Raw genomic sequence first — 16513 nt, 5'->3', positions numbered from 1 at the left:
TTCCACATATTGTTCCTTTACAAAATTCCTAAAAGGGCGTCACCATACTCAATGAGATACACCAGTTTAAAAAAATGGCCACATATTCCCTTAGCTTCAATTTTTGTTATGATGAATGTGAGTGGCACACATTGGTCTGAAAGATAAAAGTCACAGGTAACTGATGTATTGGAATACTGACATTGCTTATTGCAATTTATTTTCCAATCAGAATAAATCATTTTGTTGTTCAAGTATCAAACATAATTATGTTTATTCCAATCACAATCATCAAATAAATTAATAGAATGAAAAGAAACCTACCTGAGTAGCAGGCATTGTGAACTCTACATAGCAATACTGTGCTAGCTCATCAGGGATTTGGTCGTAGGAAGTTAGCGCCATCCTACACACCAGATTATGGGTCGTATAAGCACCTGAAATTAACGTATCAAATTTAAATAACATACAAACTTAAAAATTCAAGAACATTTTTGTCAAATGGAGCACACATTGTAAAAAGATCTCTGAAGAATGTTTTTAAATATGATTTGTTGAATTAAAAATTCAACAATTAATCGTTGAATTATTAATTTGAGAACTGAAATTGTGCACACAAATTCACAAGGAATACAAATTCAAAGCTTTCAATAAAATAAAAGTTTTTAATAGGGTGGATGCAGCAATAAATGAACATTAACCAGTTAATGAACAATTAATCATTTGATTGTAAGGGGAGAGATGTTGTGCTATATCTCCATAATAATTGAAAGAATAATTCGTTGATGTTTGCAAATAATGTATTGACAACATGAAAGTCTTATTCTTTCAATAATGTACAATTTATCTATCATTCTATCAAATAGCTTGAGGCTATTTATGGATGATTATTCGAAATAAGATTTCTTGATGAGTTATGAATAAGTTATGAGTTATTACCTTGTCCCTCTTTAGGCAGCCTAGGCATCCTCCATACAATCGCCCTATGCTGATGTTCGTACTTAGCTTGACCTGAAGTAACTTCCATCAGAGATGGCTCCAGGTTATCCACTGCTCCGAGGAATCTCTCAATTCCCTTCACTTTACCAGACCTATGAATTGAATTAAATAAAGTTTAGAATCGAAAATAAATTTAAATAAGAATTCCAATTATTATCGTATAAATAAAGTAATAACAGATACTTTATCTTGTTCTAGTTTAGTATTTTTTTTTTTAAAGTCAAGTTCCTATGACCATGCTAATGAAAGTTTCAACATAATTGAAGATAATTGAAAAAACACTGTTTTATTCGTCAACTCCACTTTTATTGAGCAACAAGACTGCAGTTTCGTGTTGGGACCAACACATCTTCAGAAACTGCAGTTATATATTATAAAATTAATAAAAGTGGAGTTGACAAATGAATAACAGATTTTTTCCAATTATGAAGAGGTTCCACAACATCGAAACTTATTCAAAAAATTTAATTCATTGAATAGATAGATTTTTCAATAGATAAATTCATTAGATAGATTTAAACTGAGTTACATAGCCTAATTTATTACTGAAAGCCTTTTCATTAGTGACTGATTTTAAAGTAGCCAGAGAATTACTATAGGACTCATAGCATATATGAATACCCACTATAAGGATTTTCCAAAAATAAGATTTCTTATTTTATTCAAAGGAATTACTAACCTTCTGTGCGCTGACTTGACAGATCCATATCGGAAATGTTTCTCTACCCTGAACAAATAGATCCAGCATTCAGGAATGGGGAACCTGATCATCACATCCTCACAAGGTATTTGCCCCAGTTTTCTACTTGCAAAACCAGGTACTAGTACATCAGCCTTCAACTCAACCTAGAAAGGAATGAATAAAATCCATTAGTTTTCAAAAAGTGATGTTGTACCACTATCATCAGTACGAAGAACGTTATTAATTATTATTCATGATTATTATTATTCGTTATTAATTAGTATCATGATTTCATAGAACAGTAAGAAGAACTTCATTAATTATTACTCAGATGTATCATGATTTCATCTGAAAATGGCATAATTTCACCTGAGTAGGATCAATAGTGTTATCAGAAACAAATAAACTCAATTATTTAAAATTCAGCGTCAGTTGATTCTATTCTACGGATTAGTATTTGAACAGAATGTGTTTCATAGATAGCTTTAGGTAAGTGTTCTAATATAAATAACTTGACTCAAGTACAGAAATATTGTTAGATTGGAGCTACTTGACACATATTATTCAAAATATAACTGGCTCAATTTAATGCTAGACCTTCAGAACCTGAATTTGCCTGTTTGTCCTATGATAAGATTTCACAATCAGGGTGAAATTAATGAATAACAACATTAGATGTCTCAGGATTGACCATCAAGTAAGCCTTATGTACCAAAATTTTGAGTTATTAAATGGAATTTATTCTATCTCAAGTAAGTAATTTTCAGTTCCCATAAAGATAGTAAATTTATTCTTGTTCATTGGCAACTTAGCCAGCATTTCTAAAATCGTTATAATTATGATCAGCATCTTATTAAAGTCCTTGATTCCCACGATCCCACTTGGTATTATCTATTCTCACGACAGATTTAGACGCCAGAAGTATGCTGAATCAATCCCATAATTCTAAACTTGCAAAAGGGAAATAACTTTTCTCTCCTAGTTTCCTTCTTGCTTGAACGTATCACCTTCCTTATTTATTGAGGAGAAAGAGAGTGGGCGAAGAGAAATTCACAGGCGATCGGGGAAATATTTTAAATTATGATGGTAAAACTGATCAGTCTGGACGCCTCTGAAACCTAAGAGAGCGATCATTCTAATCCCAGCTGTCATAGTGTTGACTGTTTCTTGAGATTGTCTTTCAATTACCAGTATTTTTTTCGTTTGGGGGTTCATTCTCATTCTCTCCAGGAGAATTTAATTGATTGTTCAAGTAAATCGGACATCTTTTGAAGTAACTTTAAATGTAATTGTAATTTGGAAGTAAGGTCCCCCTTATAGAAAATACAGTAATAATGGGATAGCTTGAGTTAATATGACGATTGATGTCCTCTATACTTCGGATCTCCAATACCCCTTTTGGGTTTCTGTATCGGGCCGAGAATTTCCATTGTAGAAGGGCCGGCGACTTCTTCCAACCATGGATGGAATCGTACGTCATTGAACGCTGATGAGGAGAGAACAAGACTAACTCCCTTTTGGATCTGTCGTCGCGACGCCTGAACATTCCTGGAGGACGACCAATCATCTTCACCCTTCATCCATCTCCGCCAGGGACTCCGGACATCGCGACGACAACTACAAGATGAGTATTCAATGTGTCCCTTAAATTATGGTCTCTTAAAGACGTAAATGTAGTTAAATTTGGTCTCTTAAGACAAAGATAATCTTTAATTGAAGAAAGTATTTATTGTAAAGTGTTGTTTGAATTTAAATATTTAATATAGAGGCAATCAGTCGTCAAATGATTTTTATTTCGGATTCCTCACCACTAGCATAGTACTAGAAATTTCACTAACCCCTCCACCATCGGGGTCTCGCACGATTTCCAAACTTGATTATAGTTGTCTGAGAATTTAGGTTCTCAAAAGACACTATACTTATAATAGAGTTGGACATGATAAATATGTTGTGGAACATCCAGATAGGGTAGGGAACTACATTTTTCATTGAAACATTCAACTGCTGAAGGAATTGATGATGTTGGAGAGAACTCAGATGTGATGGGAATATACTTGCCTTATTTCCAGTGATACACATAGTGGTTTTCAGTTGCAGTGGAAGCTCCCTGTTCTTAGGTGGCCTAACTCTAAATCTCATCAGTTCTATGTAGGAAGCGTCGGGAGGTTTGAACCTGTAACAATACAATAAACAATATTAGAAAAATGAAATAAGTAAACCCAGTTCAATTCAATTTTATTCGAGAATGTATACAATAAAATTCTAAATAGAAGTAGAAATGCTTATTGGAGAATGTATACATTACAATAAAATTTCAAATAGAAGTAGAAATGCAAAATAGATAGTTTATTATTAATATAACGATTAATAATGTGAATTGATATCTCCCTGCTAGGACGATCAGTCCGTGAATGTAAATAAAATTACTCTCTTCAGAATAGAAAGGTTTGCAGTGTGCTCTACACACTATAATCTACGATTGCTCTGTTACATTTATAAACTGAATGATAGAATTCTACAGTAGAACAGCAATTTCTCTTGAATTTCCATTAACTCCATCTTCTTGACTAGAAATGTTATGTCAATGATGTACTCAGATTTAAAAATGTATTCAGGTCATAGCTGATAGACGATACATACAATTCAGGTAAAAACAAAAGGCATTCACCCAAAACTGCTTTAAGCACTGATAATTGTGTCCTACACCTTGTATCAAACATCTTAATTTTTTCAAATACCTTTTAAGGAATATAAACATATTGACATCTGGATATCAATTTTATCAGACAATTTTTGGACTCGATCAATTTCCTACACATTACAGTGTGTAGATTGTATCTGTTATTAGTGCAGATTTTATGAATAAATGAGAATTGTACAGCTAGCAATAAATGTAAAATTAACGAGAAGGGCACCAGCGGGACTGGGTATACAAATTTCAAGAATTAGAAAATGAAAGCCTTTTTCGATCATGATTTTTTTATAACATGTTTAGACTTATAATGTGATTTATCACTTGAAAATAACATTAAAAGTCGAAACATGAGAGAAATAAAATAAAGTTGAAAAGGGTACTTTGATTTTTCATTTTCACACGAGTAGCCCTTACTAAGAAAGTGAAATTTTAAGGAATATGGTAGAAATAATGATTTACTTGATAGTCCTGGTTCTCTCGTACTCATCTTGCTGAACACAACTGTGGAACTCTACAGCTTCCAGTCTTATCCACTCCTCAGTGACAACAGGGATGATGTCGTGACGCCCCACCACCTCTTTGCCTTGTCTCACCAGGTCGTTCACTCCAAGCTCCACGTCAGGCATTCCTGGAACATCACACAACATATTATTTTCATTTCAACGAAAATATTATAATGCTGAACTTCCATGAAGACTTTATAGAAAATAATACTTATGTGAATCACAATTTTTACTTATCTGAACCATAATAAAATGACTTTCCAGTTATTATTTGTATTATTTTATAATTGATTGCATATTTATTTTATTTTTCATCTTCTTTCTATTTCGAACTGTATGATATGTTGAAAACTATTGTATTGTTTCGAAGAGGCGAAATGGATTTTTACTAGTTGTCTCCGTTAATAAAATTGTTATTATTATTTTTGTTTGTAAGATTTCTTTTTATAAGTGTATTTTTCAGTTTTGTTTGTTATATTTTCTGTAATAAACTCCCTTCTTCTGGGGGTACCAGGACAAAGGACAAAGGAGAGGAAAGGAAAGTAGTTATTATTATTATTATTATGCTGATGATGATTACAGAATTGTTATATTATTGACATAATTTTAATAGAATATAGAGGTATTTGTTAACAAGTAGCATTAATAAATAGGTAGTAGTCCACAATATTACTGTACCAAGATCTACTTGAGTCACCATTGGATAAACCGATGTCCATTCAGGTTTTATTCAAAATATCGTTACTATCCTATTTCATAAAACTTCAAAGTGAAAAAACAGTCACATTATTTGGTGTGGCGACGACCGTTTCGTGCTGGTGTTGCATATTTTCAAGCCAAACATAAACTGAAGTATTTAAGATTATGAGGGTGAGATTCTGACCAAATCTCACCTTCACAATCTTAAATACTTCAGTTTATGTTTGGCTTGAAAATGTGTAACACCAGCACGAAACGGTCGTCGCCACACCAAATAATGTGACTGTTTTTTCACTTTAAAGTTTTATGAAATAGGATAGTAAGAATAATAGTGAAAACAAGATGGATAACCAACAACGAATAAAAAATATCGATTGTCCTGGATGGCTCAGGTCTGGTGTCAGATTTTTTAAAGCTGGTTTTCTTAGAAAGATAGTTACATAATCAGCTCCATTTACAAACTATACAAATCATTTGTAGTATTCATTATTATTGTAGATGAGGCAATAAGAGCCCAATCTACCATTTCACTTACAACTTCTTCCTAAAGTGTTTGTCAATGTATCTAATAGTGCCACTGAAGCTACTACAACAGCTTATATTCTGTGTCTTAATAATCATCATGAGATGAAAGAAGGAGTATTGACACGATTTATTTGTCATTTTCGCTCCACACTTCCAGCTCATATTTCGTTTCTCAGTATCATATTATGGTGAGTAAAGGAGAATAAACACGATTCATTTATCATTTATGCTCCTCCTTTTACCCCAAGCTTCTTTACTTATTGGACTCCAATTATATGGGCGTCTTGGATACGCTGAATTTATTTCGCTCGTCTTCAGAATACATGGCTTTTTATGGAGAGCGTCTATTTCGGCCCCCTATAGTCTCCCCATAGAAGACAATGCATCCGGTTAACAAGCGAAGAATAAAATTCAGCGCGACTTAAGGTGCAATTCCTTAGAGGCGGTCCAGCAGCGCAGCTATAAGCTCGGAAGCTCGCAGCTATAAGCAGGCTTGACTGCGTCAAGAGCTTCCTGCTTATAGGAACAGCCTCTAAGGAATTGCACCTTAAGGCTGTTCCGTGAACCTTTCTATTTTCATTTAAATTGGATAATCTTTTTCAATATAATTGTTAAGATCATTATTAGGGTGAGAAAAAATGGCAACTGAAATTTTTAAGTGGTCTAATAAGCGAGTTATGGGTTGTTAACTCCGTTTTCTTTCCGTATGATAAACGGTTTCGAATTTTCCATTGGAGTTTTTTTAATACATTCAGTATATCATTGGCTTTGTTCTTTTTTCGCGATTGATGCCAAAATAAACAAGTTATCGAATTTACAAAAAATGTTACTTTTTTATTTATGAACGATATGGGAAATAAAATGTTTTAGTTTGGAGAGATACATTTTTTGAATTTTTAAGAGAAGTTCTAATAATATAGTCGAAACCGTTTATGATCTGGAAAGAAAACAGAATCTGGAAAGTTAGCACTTCAACAACCCATAACTCGCTTATTAGACCACTTAAAAATTTCAGTTGCCACTTTTTCTCACTCTTATAATCAAAGACTATCCATTTTAAATAAAAAAAGTGTACCGAACAGACTTAAGGTGAAATTCCTTAGAGGCGTTCCAGCAGCGCCGCTCGAACAGCGCAGCTATAAGCAGGAAGCTCGCAGCTATAAGCAGGCTTGACTGCGTCAAGAGCTTCCTACTTATAGCTATAAGACATCCGTATATTGGGGGCATTGAACACATTCATTCAAAATATAATCACAAGTTTGGTGATTTCCTGCGTACATTACACGTATATATTGTTCATGTAATTGGTAACAAGTTTTACTTTTACTAATAGTAACTGAGGTGCTCACCAGACAGAAACCCGAGGAAGAAAAGGCGCACCCTGGCAATCTGCTTGTCGACACCGCCATTCTTGTTCTGCTCGACATAGAGCTCGTCGACGGCGGTGATCTGCACCTCCTCCATCTTGTAGTTGAGTGCGCGGTCGCGGTGCGCCGACAGTCGGAACAGCGCCTCCTCCACGCACACAGACATCTGCTTCATGTCCTCATACGTGAACGAGCCGATCTTGTACAGCTGCGAGATCTGCCACAACAATTATCACATTTATTGACAATGAGGAAACAATTTATTCACAATCAAAATAATGCAGAAAGATATAATAAGAAGATGGAGGGAAATTGGAAAAATTAACTTTCAATTGTTATAGGATAGTAATATAATATTTAATTGACAAAAATTATATTCTGAACTATCAGTCAGGCTCGCTTCGACTTGCCATATCCGTCAAGCCAGGGGGCTCCGCCCCCTGGACCCCCGACTGGATCGTCCAAAACTGAGATCAGCGGGCTCGTTTCGCTCGCCTGCATTTTTCATTTGAGCATGCTTCATTCCATCAGAAAGTCAAAGCTGAGAAAGCGCAAAAAAACGTTGGAAAAACGCAGATTTTGGGCGTATATTTGACGTTATTTCAAATTCCTTCTAACACAACATTATTACACCCTAGCTTAGCTTCTGTACTAAATTTGAACAATTTCTGTCCATTTGTTCTCGATAAAGCTGAGAAAACGCTAAAAAACGCTGGAAAAAGCAGATTCTGGGCGTATCTTTGGAAATTTTTCCAAATCCTTTCTTAGTGCGCCTCTAAAGGGCTAACTGAACATATCTACCAGATTTGAACGTTTTTGGTCCGGTAGATTTTTAGTTCTGTTAGTGAGGGCCATTTCGCTTTTATATATTATTCTAAATATACAAAACAAGTTGAGACTTGGACAAAATATCCATGCTGCCAAATGGTGCAATATTTCTGCTGTTAATATTCACATTGGCAAAGGTATTCTGAGTCAAGTTCAATATTTACAGTAGAGTGTATTTAGAGTGAAGTGGATTAAGTACAAGAAATATGGAGATAATAATATGTTGTGTAACGCATCATCTCATTTGAACTACCGAACTGATCAGCTTGAGATGTTTCATGACAATTCCAAATTCGCTAAAGATCGAAGGACTATTTTCTTTATCATTTATCAAAGAATTTATTTTGCCGGATATAGCAATCTAAGAAAAAAAACCTATCAAATCATTAACATAGAGAAACAATAGCATAAGTAGATATCTCATGGTATAGGGCGTTTATGTCGCATCTTTTACTGTTATATCAAGCCGCTAGTTCATGTAATTCTTTCTCGTGAAGCTGTGTGACACTGGTAGTCTCTCATATTGTGCCGTTCATAGACTCTCACCCCAACAAAACAGTGAAATTCGACAATAATCAACAGTACCTAATCGGCTTGAGATAACAGTAAAAGTTGCGACATAAACGCCCTATACCATGGGATATCTACTCATGCTATTGTTTCTCTATGTCTTTAATTCATCCAGTGAATTAATGACACAATAACAATGTGCGCGATTCTGGAACTAAAGATCTCCGGTTCAATTCAATCAATAATATTTGCTACTAAGAATTTTGAACTTCAATGAGGATCATCCATGTAATTTTTCAATTTGTAATTTATTTATAGCCATAGCGAAGCATGAGAGACACCTGCTCGTTTCAAATAGCGATACACCCCTAATAATAATTACCATATTAGAAAAAATATATAGATCATTTTGAATAAAAAATGAAAAACGTATTTATACCTGAGGCGCATGCTCGACGGGTAACCCTAGCTTCTTGAGGTCACTGCCGAACTCCTTGCAGCCCTGATAGTCGCCCTGTATGGCATAGGCGGCGAATTGGCTCAGCTTGTTGGTCAGTCTTTCAGCTTTGGTCACCTGACCTGGCCGCACACCTGGTCGCTCCTTGTAAAAGATGAACTGCAGTTTCACCGTGAAGATCTTTCCATACTGGTCGTATTGTTGGGCTCCTGAATAAAACCAACAACAACAGTTGAAAAATAGTTATTTGTATAGCTAGAGTGAAAAGTACCACTTTTTCTCCCTGAGGGAAAAAGTTTGAAGCCCGAGGCGAAGCCGAGAGCAACAATTTCCCTGAGGGAGAAAAAGTATTTTTCGCTCGTGATGCACACAACATTTTTCCTCCATCTACATTTTTAAAGAAACTGAAAATCAAATAATTTTAATAACTGACGTTATTGGTGACAATGTTTTTTTAACAACATAACCTAAAATCTGAAACCTAAAAACCGGTCGTCTGATTGGCACTGCCGATTGCGCTATCTATCAACAAAAGTTGTAACATTTATCAGCTGGCCGTCTATCAAAAATGGCTGACTCCAGTTCGCGCGTTTCAGATTTGTATTGCAGATAGAAAATATTTGTTGGCTTGTATTTTGAATAGAATAAAATATTTTAAAATATGTATAAATTTTCATAGTTTACTAATATTACCGTATGTAATATCATACAAACGTATATTTCATGAGTCGGTCAAATTTCTGGTTGTGGTATTGAAAATTCAGTTGACTCAATGACAGACACCTCTATTATGTTCCTCATCTGAGCTTAGAGCTCCTAACATATTTCAAATTTAAATTATTAAAATAGAGATGCTTCCCATGTTATTTAAATGGAGTTACTTCTACGCTCTAGAGAGTTTTTCTCTTTTTTTGTCCCGAGAGCGAAAAAGTGACACTTTAGTATCATGTTCAAGGGAGTAAAGTAAGCACATTAGACAGTAGGTGGAGTAAAACACTATTTTAGAATATGTAGATGGATGAATAATTATCTTATTGCAACGACTTCTGAGTTCTTCAAAAGCAATACAGTTGTCAAAGTAATACATTAGAACTTGATGCATTAATACAATGTTTTTTAATTATTGAGAAGTTTCACAACATCAACGCATATTCAACAAATTCTATAAAGAAAGAACGGGTTTTAATTAAATAAAAATACTAAGAAATTGTCAAAAACTACAGATTTCTGTGTGCTGTAAGAAACCACAATTTCTTAGTATTTTTTTTTATTTAATATGAATAATTACATCAACTTCTCAACTAAAAGTGAAAGAACGGTTTCTTTATTCCTCCAAGGCATGGTAAATGTCACGGTTTAGAATAGAATTTAATGACCGTACACAATTGCATAATGTCAACAATAAATGCAATGATTCGAAGTTTGAAACTAATAATTAGCAGAATACAGTACAATTCAAATAATACAAAATCAACATGAAACCAACAAAAAACTCAAATTTTGAGTGAAGACGTTCCTAAACATCAATATAAGTGTTCTACATATTTTTCCAAAGAAATTGGAACTGAATTGAATATCTATCTGTATTTAGATTAATTATTTGTATAAAACATGAACTTAAAAATAAAGCTATCAACATAGGCCAACTGTAGTTTAAAAACAAGAGAACAAAATAAATATTATTTATGATTGGCGACAATAATAAGTTGTGATGTATGAAACTTCGTTTTCAATTTAAAGTCATAGTCTTCTGTGGGAAACACAATAATATGTTTCCCTAGATAATTCCAACATTTCTAATTAGATTATAATTTGTTTTTTATAAGAATTTTATTCAGTACTGTAGAATTTCATGAATAGGATTTAATGAGATAAATTAATTATCCTACCGATTTCTGACACGGAGTAACAAGGTTGAAGCGGCAGTTCTTGGAAAGGGTCTCTGTCGTTACTGTTGTTAAATAAATGAATTACTGGATTCTCTCCTTGATACACCAGTTTCACGAATATTTTCTTCCAAAATCTGAAATGGAAAGTAGAAACATGATTCACAGGAGATCCAAACTGGAAAATTTGCAAGCAAAAATGTTCATAATAGAAAATCTTCATATTGCTGAAGTTTATTGAAATTGTATAGTATTTTTTAATTATGGGGCTACAGGTATACTTGATAGTTTGATAATATTGAATCACAATAGTACTCTTTCTAGTTTATTATTCGATGACACTACCGGTTTCGGGTATTCGGGCAGACAATCAAACTACATCATTGCAAAATTGGATAGTATGAATTGTAATTGTCCTTCAATAGAGCGCACAAACAATATAAAATATTTAGGAGTCAAAATAGATGAATTACTTCGGTGGGATAAACACATTTTACATCAAACGGCTAAAATCAGAAAATTAATTTTCAAATTCATCCAAGTCAGGCAGCTACTATCAATAGACAAGATGAAAAATGTTTATTATGCAATAGTCGAGTCCACAGCAAGATATGGAATTTTGGCCTGGGGAGCTACAAATTTCTGTCACATCGATCCTATCTTCAAGGTTCAGAAGCTAATTTTGAGGTTAATAGGACGCAAACATTCACTCTTCCCTTCAGTACTACTATACTCGGAGCTCAGCATCCTCAGCATCAGACAGATTTACATTCACAGATTTCTAACATTCGCCAGAAAGAACCCACAACTCTTCATCAATTTGAATCACCCGCAAGGAACACGCAGAAGGAACATGGACTTGGCAATTCCCAGGATGACAACATCAGCTGCTCAGAGGTCAGCCGCATATTTAGGACCAAAAATTTTCAATAAACTGCCAATAGATATTAAAGAAACAGTTCCAATCAATTCATTCAAATCGAAAACAAAAAACTGGCTCCTGTCCAATAGAATCAATCATGAAGAACAATTAGTTCTATGAAAAAATTTCCATACTGTTTCATTCTTATTTTCTTCATTTTAATGATTTTTTCCCATGAGTATTATAAATGTTTTTTATGTTAAGTTTTTATAAAATTTCTACATCTTAGGTTTTCAATTTTCGTTTTTTAATTTGTGTATATGATTGAGCTTTCATGAGTTTCTAAAGACTCGCATGATGTATCTTTATTCATATATAGTGGGGGCCACATTTTCTTAGATCAGCAAATAATCAACCAATTGTATTAATACTTTGTAAATAATTGTACCTTATATGTTTTTTGTAATCATATCTATAATTTGATTAAACTCCTCTGATCGTGTTGTACCCTCGACCAGAGACATTATTATTATTCATTCCAAACAACTTTTTTATAGGATGAACACCCCAAACAGGTCAAGTCATTAATTAAAATACAAATGGTACTAGTGATTCAATATAATAAATAGAAAAGTATCATATTTATATTGTCTATTTCTATATTGATTTCAATCTTATTTCGTGTTGAGTTATGATATGAAAAAGGTTTTAAACCTTTTCTTTAACCAAAGGTGTAGTAGTGCTGGTGAGTTACAACTAGATGACTGACTTTTCATCGAGAGAAAAATAGGCTGAATCAAGAATATTCCTCTCCCAAATATAAATAAATGACTATCAGCTAAGCAACCTCTAATACAGGTATATTAGAGGTGGCTATGCTATCAGTCCGAAATCAGATTTTTCGATAAGATTTTTTCCAATTTCTCTATTATTTAAATCCCACTTTCTATAATCTCATTCTATATATCGTAGGCTACCAATCTCCAAATAAGACGAAATCAATATGTAGTTGAAACTTTTTCAAAATGGTAAAATCTCACCTTTGACCAGTGATTTTCTTCTTGTTAGGTTGCCTGAGGTACATTTCCCAGCCTGGTCCTTCGTAGTGAATTCTGGGGAAGTCCTCCAGAGGCTGAGATACGTCTTCGTCGAAAAGTGGAGTGGGGGGAGTCTCCTGTGAATCTGTTCTTTCCATTTTTTGTTGGCCTTCTTCTGTTTTTTCGAATTGTGCTTGAGCTGAAAGTAACAAAGAATTGTCTCAAATGCATTATGTCAATCAATTGCCTCTCTACAACTTACTGACAAACACATATCTAGATTTTTTTTAGAATCATATAAATAACTATAAAAAGTTCAACAATTTTCACCAGGAGATTTAATTATTATTTACTCTACTAGAGAGTAGAGTTATATCATATTAAACCATCTTCGTTTTAGTTTGCCAGATTTTGTTTATTTTATTTTATTTATAATAATACCTCTCTCCAGATTCAGTTTTGTTTTATTTGTTACTCTAGTCTATTCTTTCTTAAATATTTTTTTTATTGTATTTAGTCATATTTTCCATAGCTATAAATAGTTTTAATTTAAGATTATGTATATTGATGCTACTAGACAACTAGCTCCTCTCTCACAGGCATGTGCCCATAAGAGGAGCCTCCAATGAAACGTATTTTTATTTTTTACATGCAAATATAATATTGTAGCCTATTGTTAATATTTTTTGGAGAATGAAGAATTTCAATTTAAATTTTAACTAATCGAAGAAGGAGATTTGGAGTACATGCACTAGAAATTACAAAAACTAAGTTAATCTTACTATGAATCTAATTATTATTACTTGGAGATGATGAGATAATGGGAAGTTTTGATAGGGAAATAAGTTGCATTTTTAAAATTTCTATAATTTTATAGAAAATAGCCAACAAACGCTACCTTCTGAACAATAATACTTCCAAAATTGGTAGACTGTGAGTAAGAATGATTCATTAATTCATTAATGGAACTGAAGCAACTGTATAATTCCATTTATTGTTCATTATTTCCCCAAAATACTGGAAACTTCATCTTCATTGGTGATTTTGACCAGTAGGCTTCTAGATTTTTTTAATTAGTTATAGAATAATCTATCCCACTCTATTGAAAAGCTGAATAATACATAATCATTTCTTCAAGATAATAAAACTTTGAACGAACGAGAAGACCTTAAACTGAATGTGAAGAGTAAGTAGTGAATCGGCATTTAAAAAAGTATAGTCTACTGCAATTAATGATCTGTTTTCAATCAAAATCGAAATCTTCATTTCGCCAAAATAAAAATCACTAGAAATATTTCCAATTAATAATACAATAGCCTGATAATTGAAATATACAGTACCTACATACATAATCATAGAAATGAATAATACATTCGAATGAATAAATAGAATTGGCTTAGCTAGCAATCGATTTTGATAGAAACGTCTTAGTAAATCTAGTTATCTAATAGGGTAGCCTATGATATTTATTTTTTCAATCATTCAACATAACACAATTTCTAGAAATGTAACACACGCTTAAGCTCAAAATGATAGTATGTGGTCTTGAAATTCAGTCCACCATCTCTCAAAACTCGTTTTATAGTAAAGTTTTGCATTGATTATACATTATAGAATCGAAGTGGTTTTTGTTTTTGTTTTCTTTTTAATTTTCCAAATCTCTTTGATCTTTATAGTATGTACCTTGAGCGAAGAAATTGTCAGGTTGGGCCTCCGCCACTGCTTGGCCGGCGTCGAATGGATTGAATCGCGGACTGCTGTCCTGGAAGGCATTCTGCACGGGCGAGCGGGGTGGTGGGGCTAGCACCGGTGTAATCGCCCCTGGCTGACTGCCCCCCTCTCCTGCCGCTTTCGGCCTTTCAAAACACATACAAATTAGTATTCACTCAATATAGTCTAAAAAGTGGTATTTTGATTTATATAATTGAATACACTGAATTCCATTCGATGAAAATACTAGAATCTGTACCACATATTACTTTACTTTACTATTCTTGTTAGTCACAATTATTAAACTGCATTAAGGGAGCAACGCTCCCGCAGTATATGACAAGTCAAAGTTTAATCTAATATAATACTACCATCCTTCATATTTCAACACAACAGTCAACAGAACACCACAGATTTCACATAACATACATTAATCAAACATTAACCAACAAGGAGGTCTGCTAATCTGTAAACACAATACAATGAGGAATTCCCTGAGTGTTTTTGAACTCCTTCAAGCCCTCAATTTCTCTTATGTGAGATGGAATTGAATTGAATATTTTCATTCCCATATAAAAGGGGCCACTCTCCAGCAGGCTAAGTCTATGATGTGGGTAAACAAAACCTCTAAATCTTGTATTATGGGGATGACTCACCTGGTTCTCCTCATACCGGGTGTCCCACGAAAAAGTTTAGGGTTTAGAGGTTTTTGACAATTTCTTAGTCTTTTTCATTTAACAGATAACTCATGAAAGTAGTTTTTATAGGAAGCGAATTGGTAAAATTTTCAATATGCCGCCATTTTGTTTCTACAAAGGTTCGGAAGCTGAAATTTTCCCAGAATATTTTCAAAACCTACTTAGTAAACAGTGTAAAATTTAAAAAAGTATAGTGCATGAATGTGCACGTAATAAAAAATCAAAAGTGTAAACCTCTTCGTGGGACACCCGGTACATCCGTAACGAAGATTGCTAAATCTAATATACAGAGTGTTTCAGAAGTAGTGTCGAACATTTTAGGGTATTGTTTCTGGATGATAGGAGACTACAAATGTCGTATTTGAAGTGTCCAAAACTCAGCGGTTATCCTTATAGCTGCCATTTTGATTTTTTTTCACTTAGGAATATTTATCTCAACAACAAAATGTTGTATTGATCTGAAATTTGGCATGAATATTTATGCTATAAAGACTAAACTTTAAAAAATAAAACAAAAAATGTTCTATGTAAATTTTCAAAACGGCGGCCGTTTAGAATTGTTGATGGCAAATTTCACGAAAACCGTCCACTTTACAGAAAATTTATAAGAGACAAAAAAGTTAGCAAATTTTATCAAGATTTCAAGGATACCTTATTTATCAAGATTGGTCGAAGAATAACAGATAAATTAATTCTTTTCGTACTGCATGCATGCACAAGACAAACAAGATCATCTGAAAAACATTGTAAAATCAGCTGTATGGCCATATGGAGCCAAACTGAGTTTCAAACCTTCATCTTAAATACAATTGGAATTAAAAATAGAATATTGAATATTGAATAATTGAATAATTATTAAATAATTATTAATTAATTAATTAGTATTTAATTAATTAATTGATTAATTAATTAATAAAAATAATTAATTAATAAATTAATTAATTAATTATTTATTAATTATTCAATTATTGAATAATTGAATATTGAAGTTTAAATGGTGATAAGTAGTCATGCATGCAGTACGAAAAGAATTAATTTCTCTGTTATTCTCTGACCAATCTTGATAAATAAGTTAT

General features: G+C 33.3%; 1 protein-coding gene across 2 annotated transcripts in view; it reads right to left on the bottom strand.

Annotated features, from left to right (window-relative positions):
• LOC111054935 (protein stoned-B) overlaps positions 1-16513 on the bottom strand; it is a 44414-nt gene that overhangs the window by 7808 nt on the left and 20093 nt on the right. For both annotated transcript variants that reach the window (XM_039438225.1, XM_039438224.1), the window contains exons 6-15: positions 14713-14885; positions 13033-13228; positions 11134-11267; positions 9227-9453; positions 7432-7666; positions 4815-4983; positions 3719-3833; positions 1658-1824; positions 919-1070; positions 304-416 (exon numbers count right to left, since the gene is read on the bottom strand). In XM_039438225.1, the coding sequence (XP_039294159.1) occupies positions 304-416; positions 919-1070; positions 1658-1824; positions 3719-3833; positions 4815-4983; positions 7432-7666; positions 9227-9453; positions 11134-11267; positions 13033-13228; positions 14713-14885 (1681 nt within the window). The remainder of the gene's footprint in view (positions 1-303; positions 417-918; positions 1071-1657; positions 1825-3718; positions 3834-4814; positions 4984-7431; positions 7667-9226; positions 9454-11133; positions 11268-13032; positions 13229-14712; positions 14886-16513) is intronic.

Source organism: Nilaparvata lugens, chromosome 11 (assembly GCF_014356525.2).
Source record: "Nilaparvata lugens isolate BPH chromosome 11, ASM1435652v1, whole genome shotgun sequence".
NCBI classification, from domain to species: domain Eukaryota; kingdom Metazoa; phylum Arthropoda; class Insecta; order Hemiptera; family Delphacidae; genus Nilaparvata; species Nilaparvata lugens.
The sequence above is the reverse complement of the archived record's forward strand: the minus strand, read 5'-3'. Positions and strand labels throughout refer to the sequence as shown.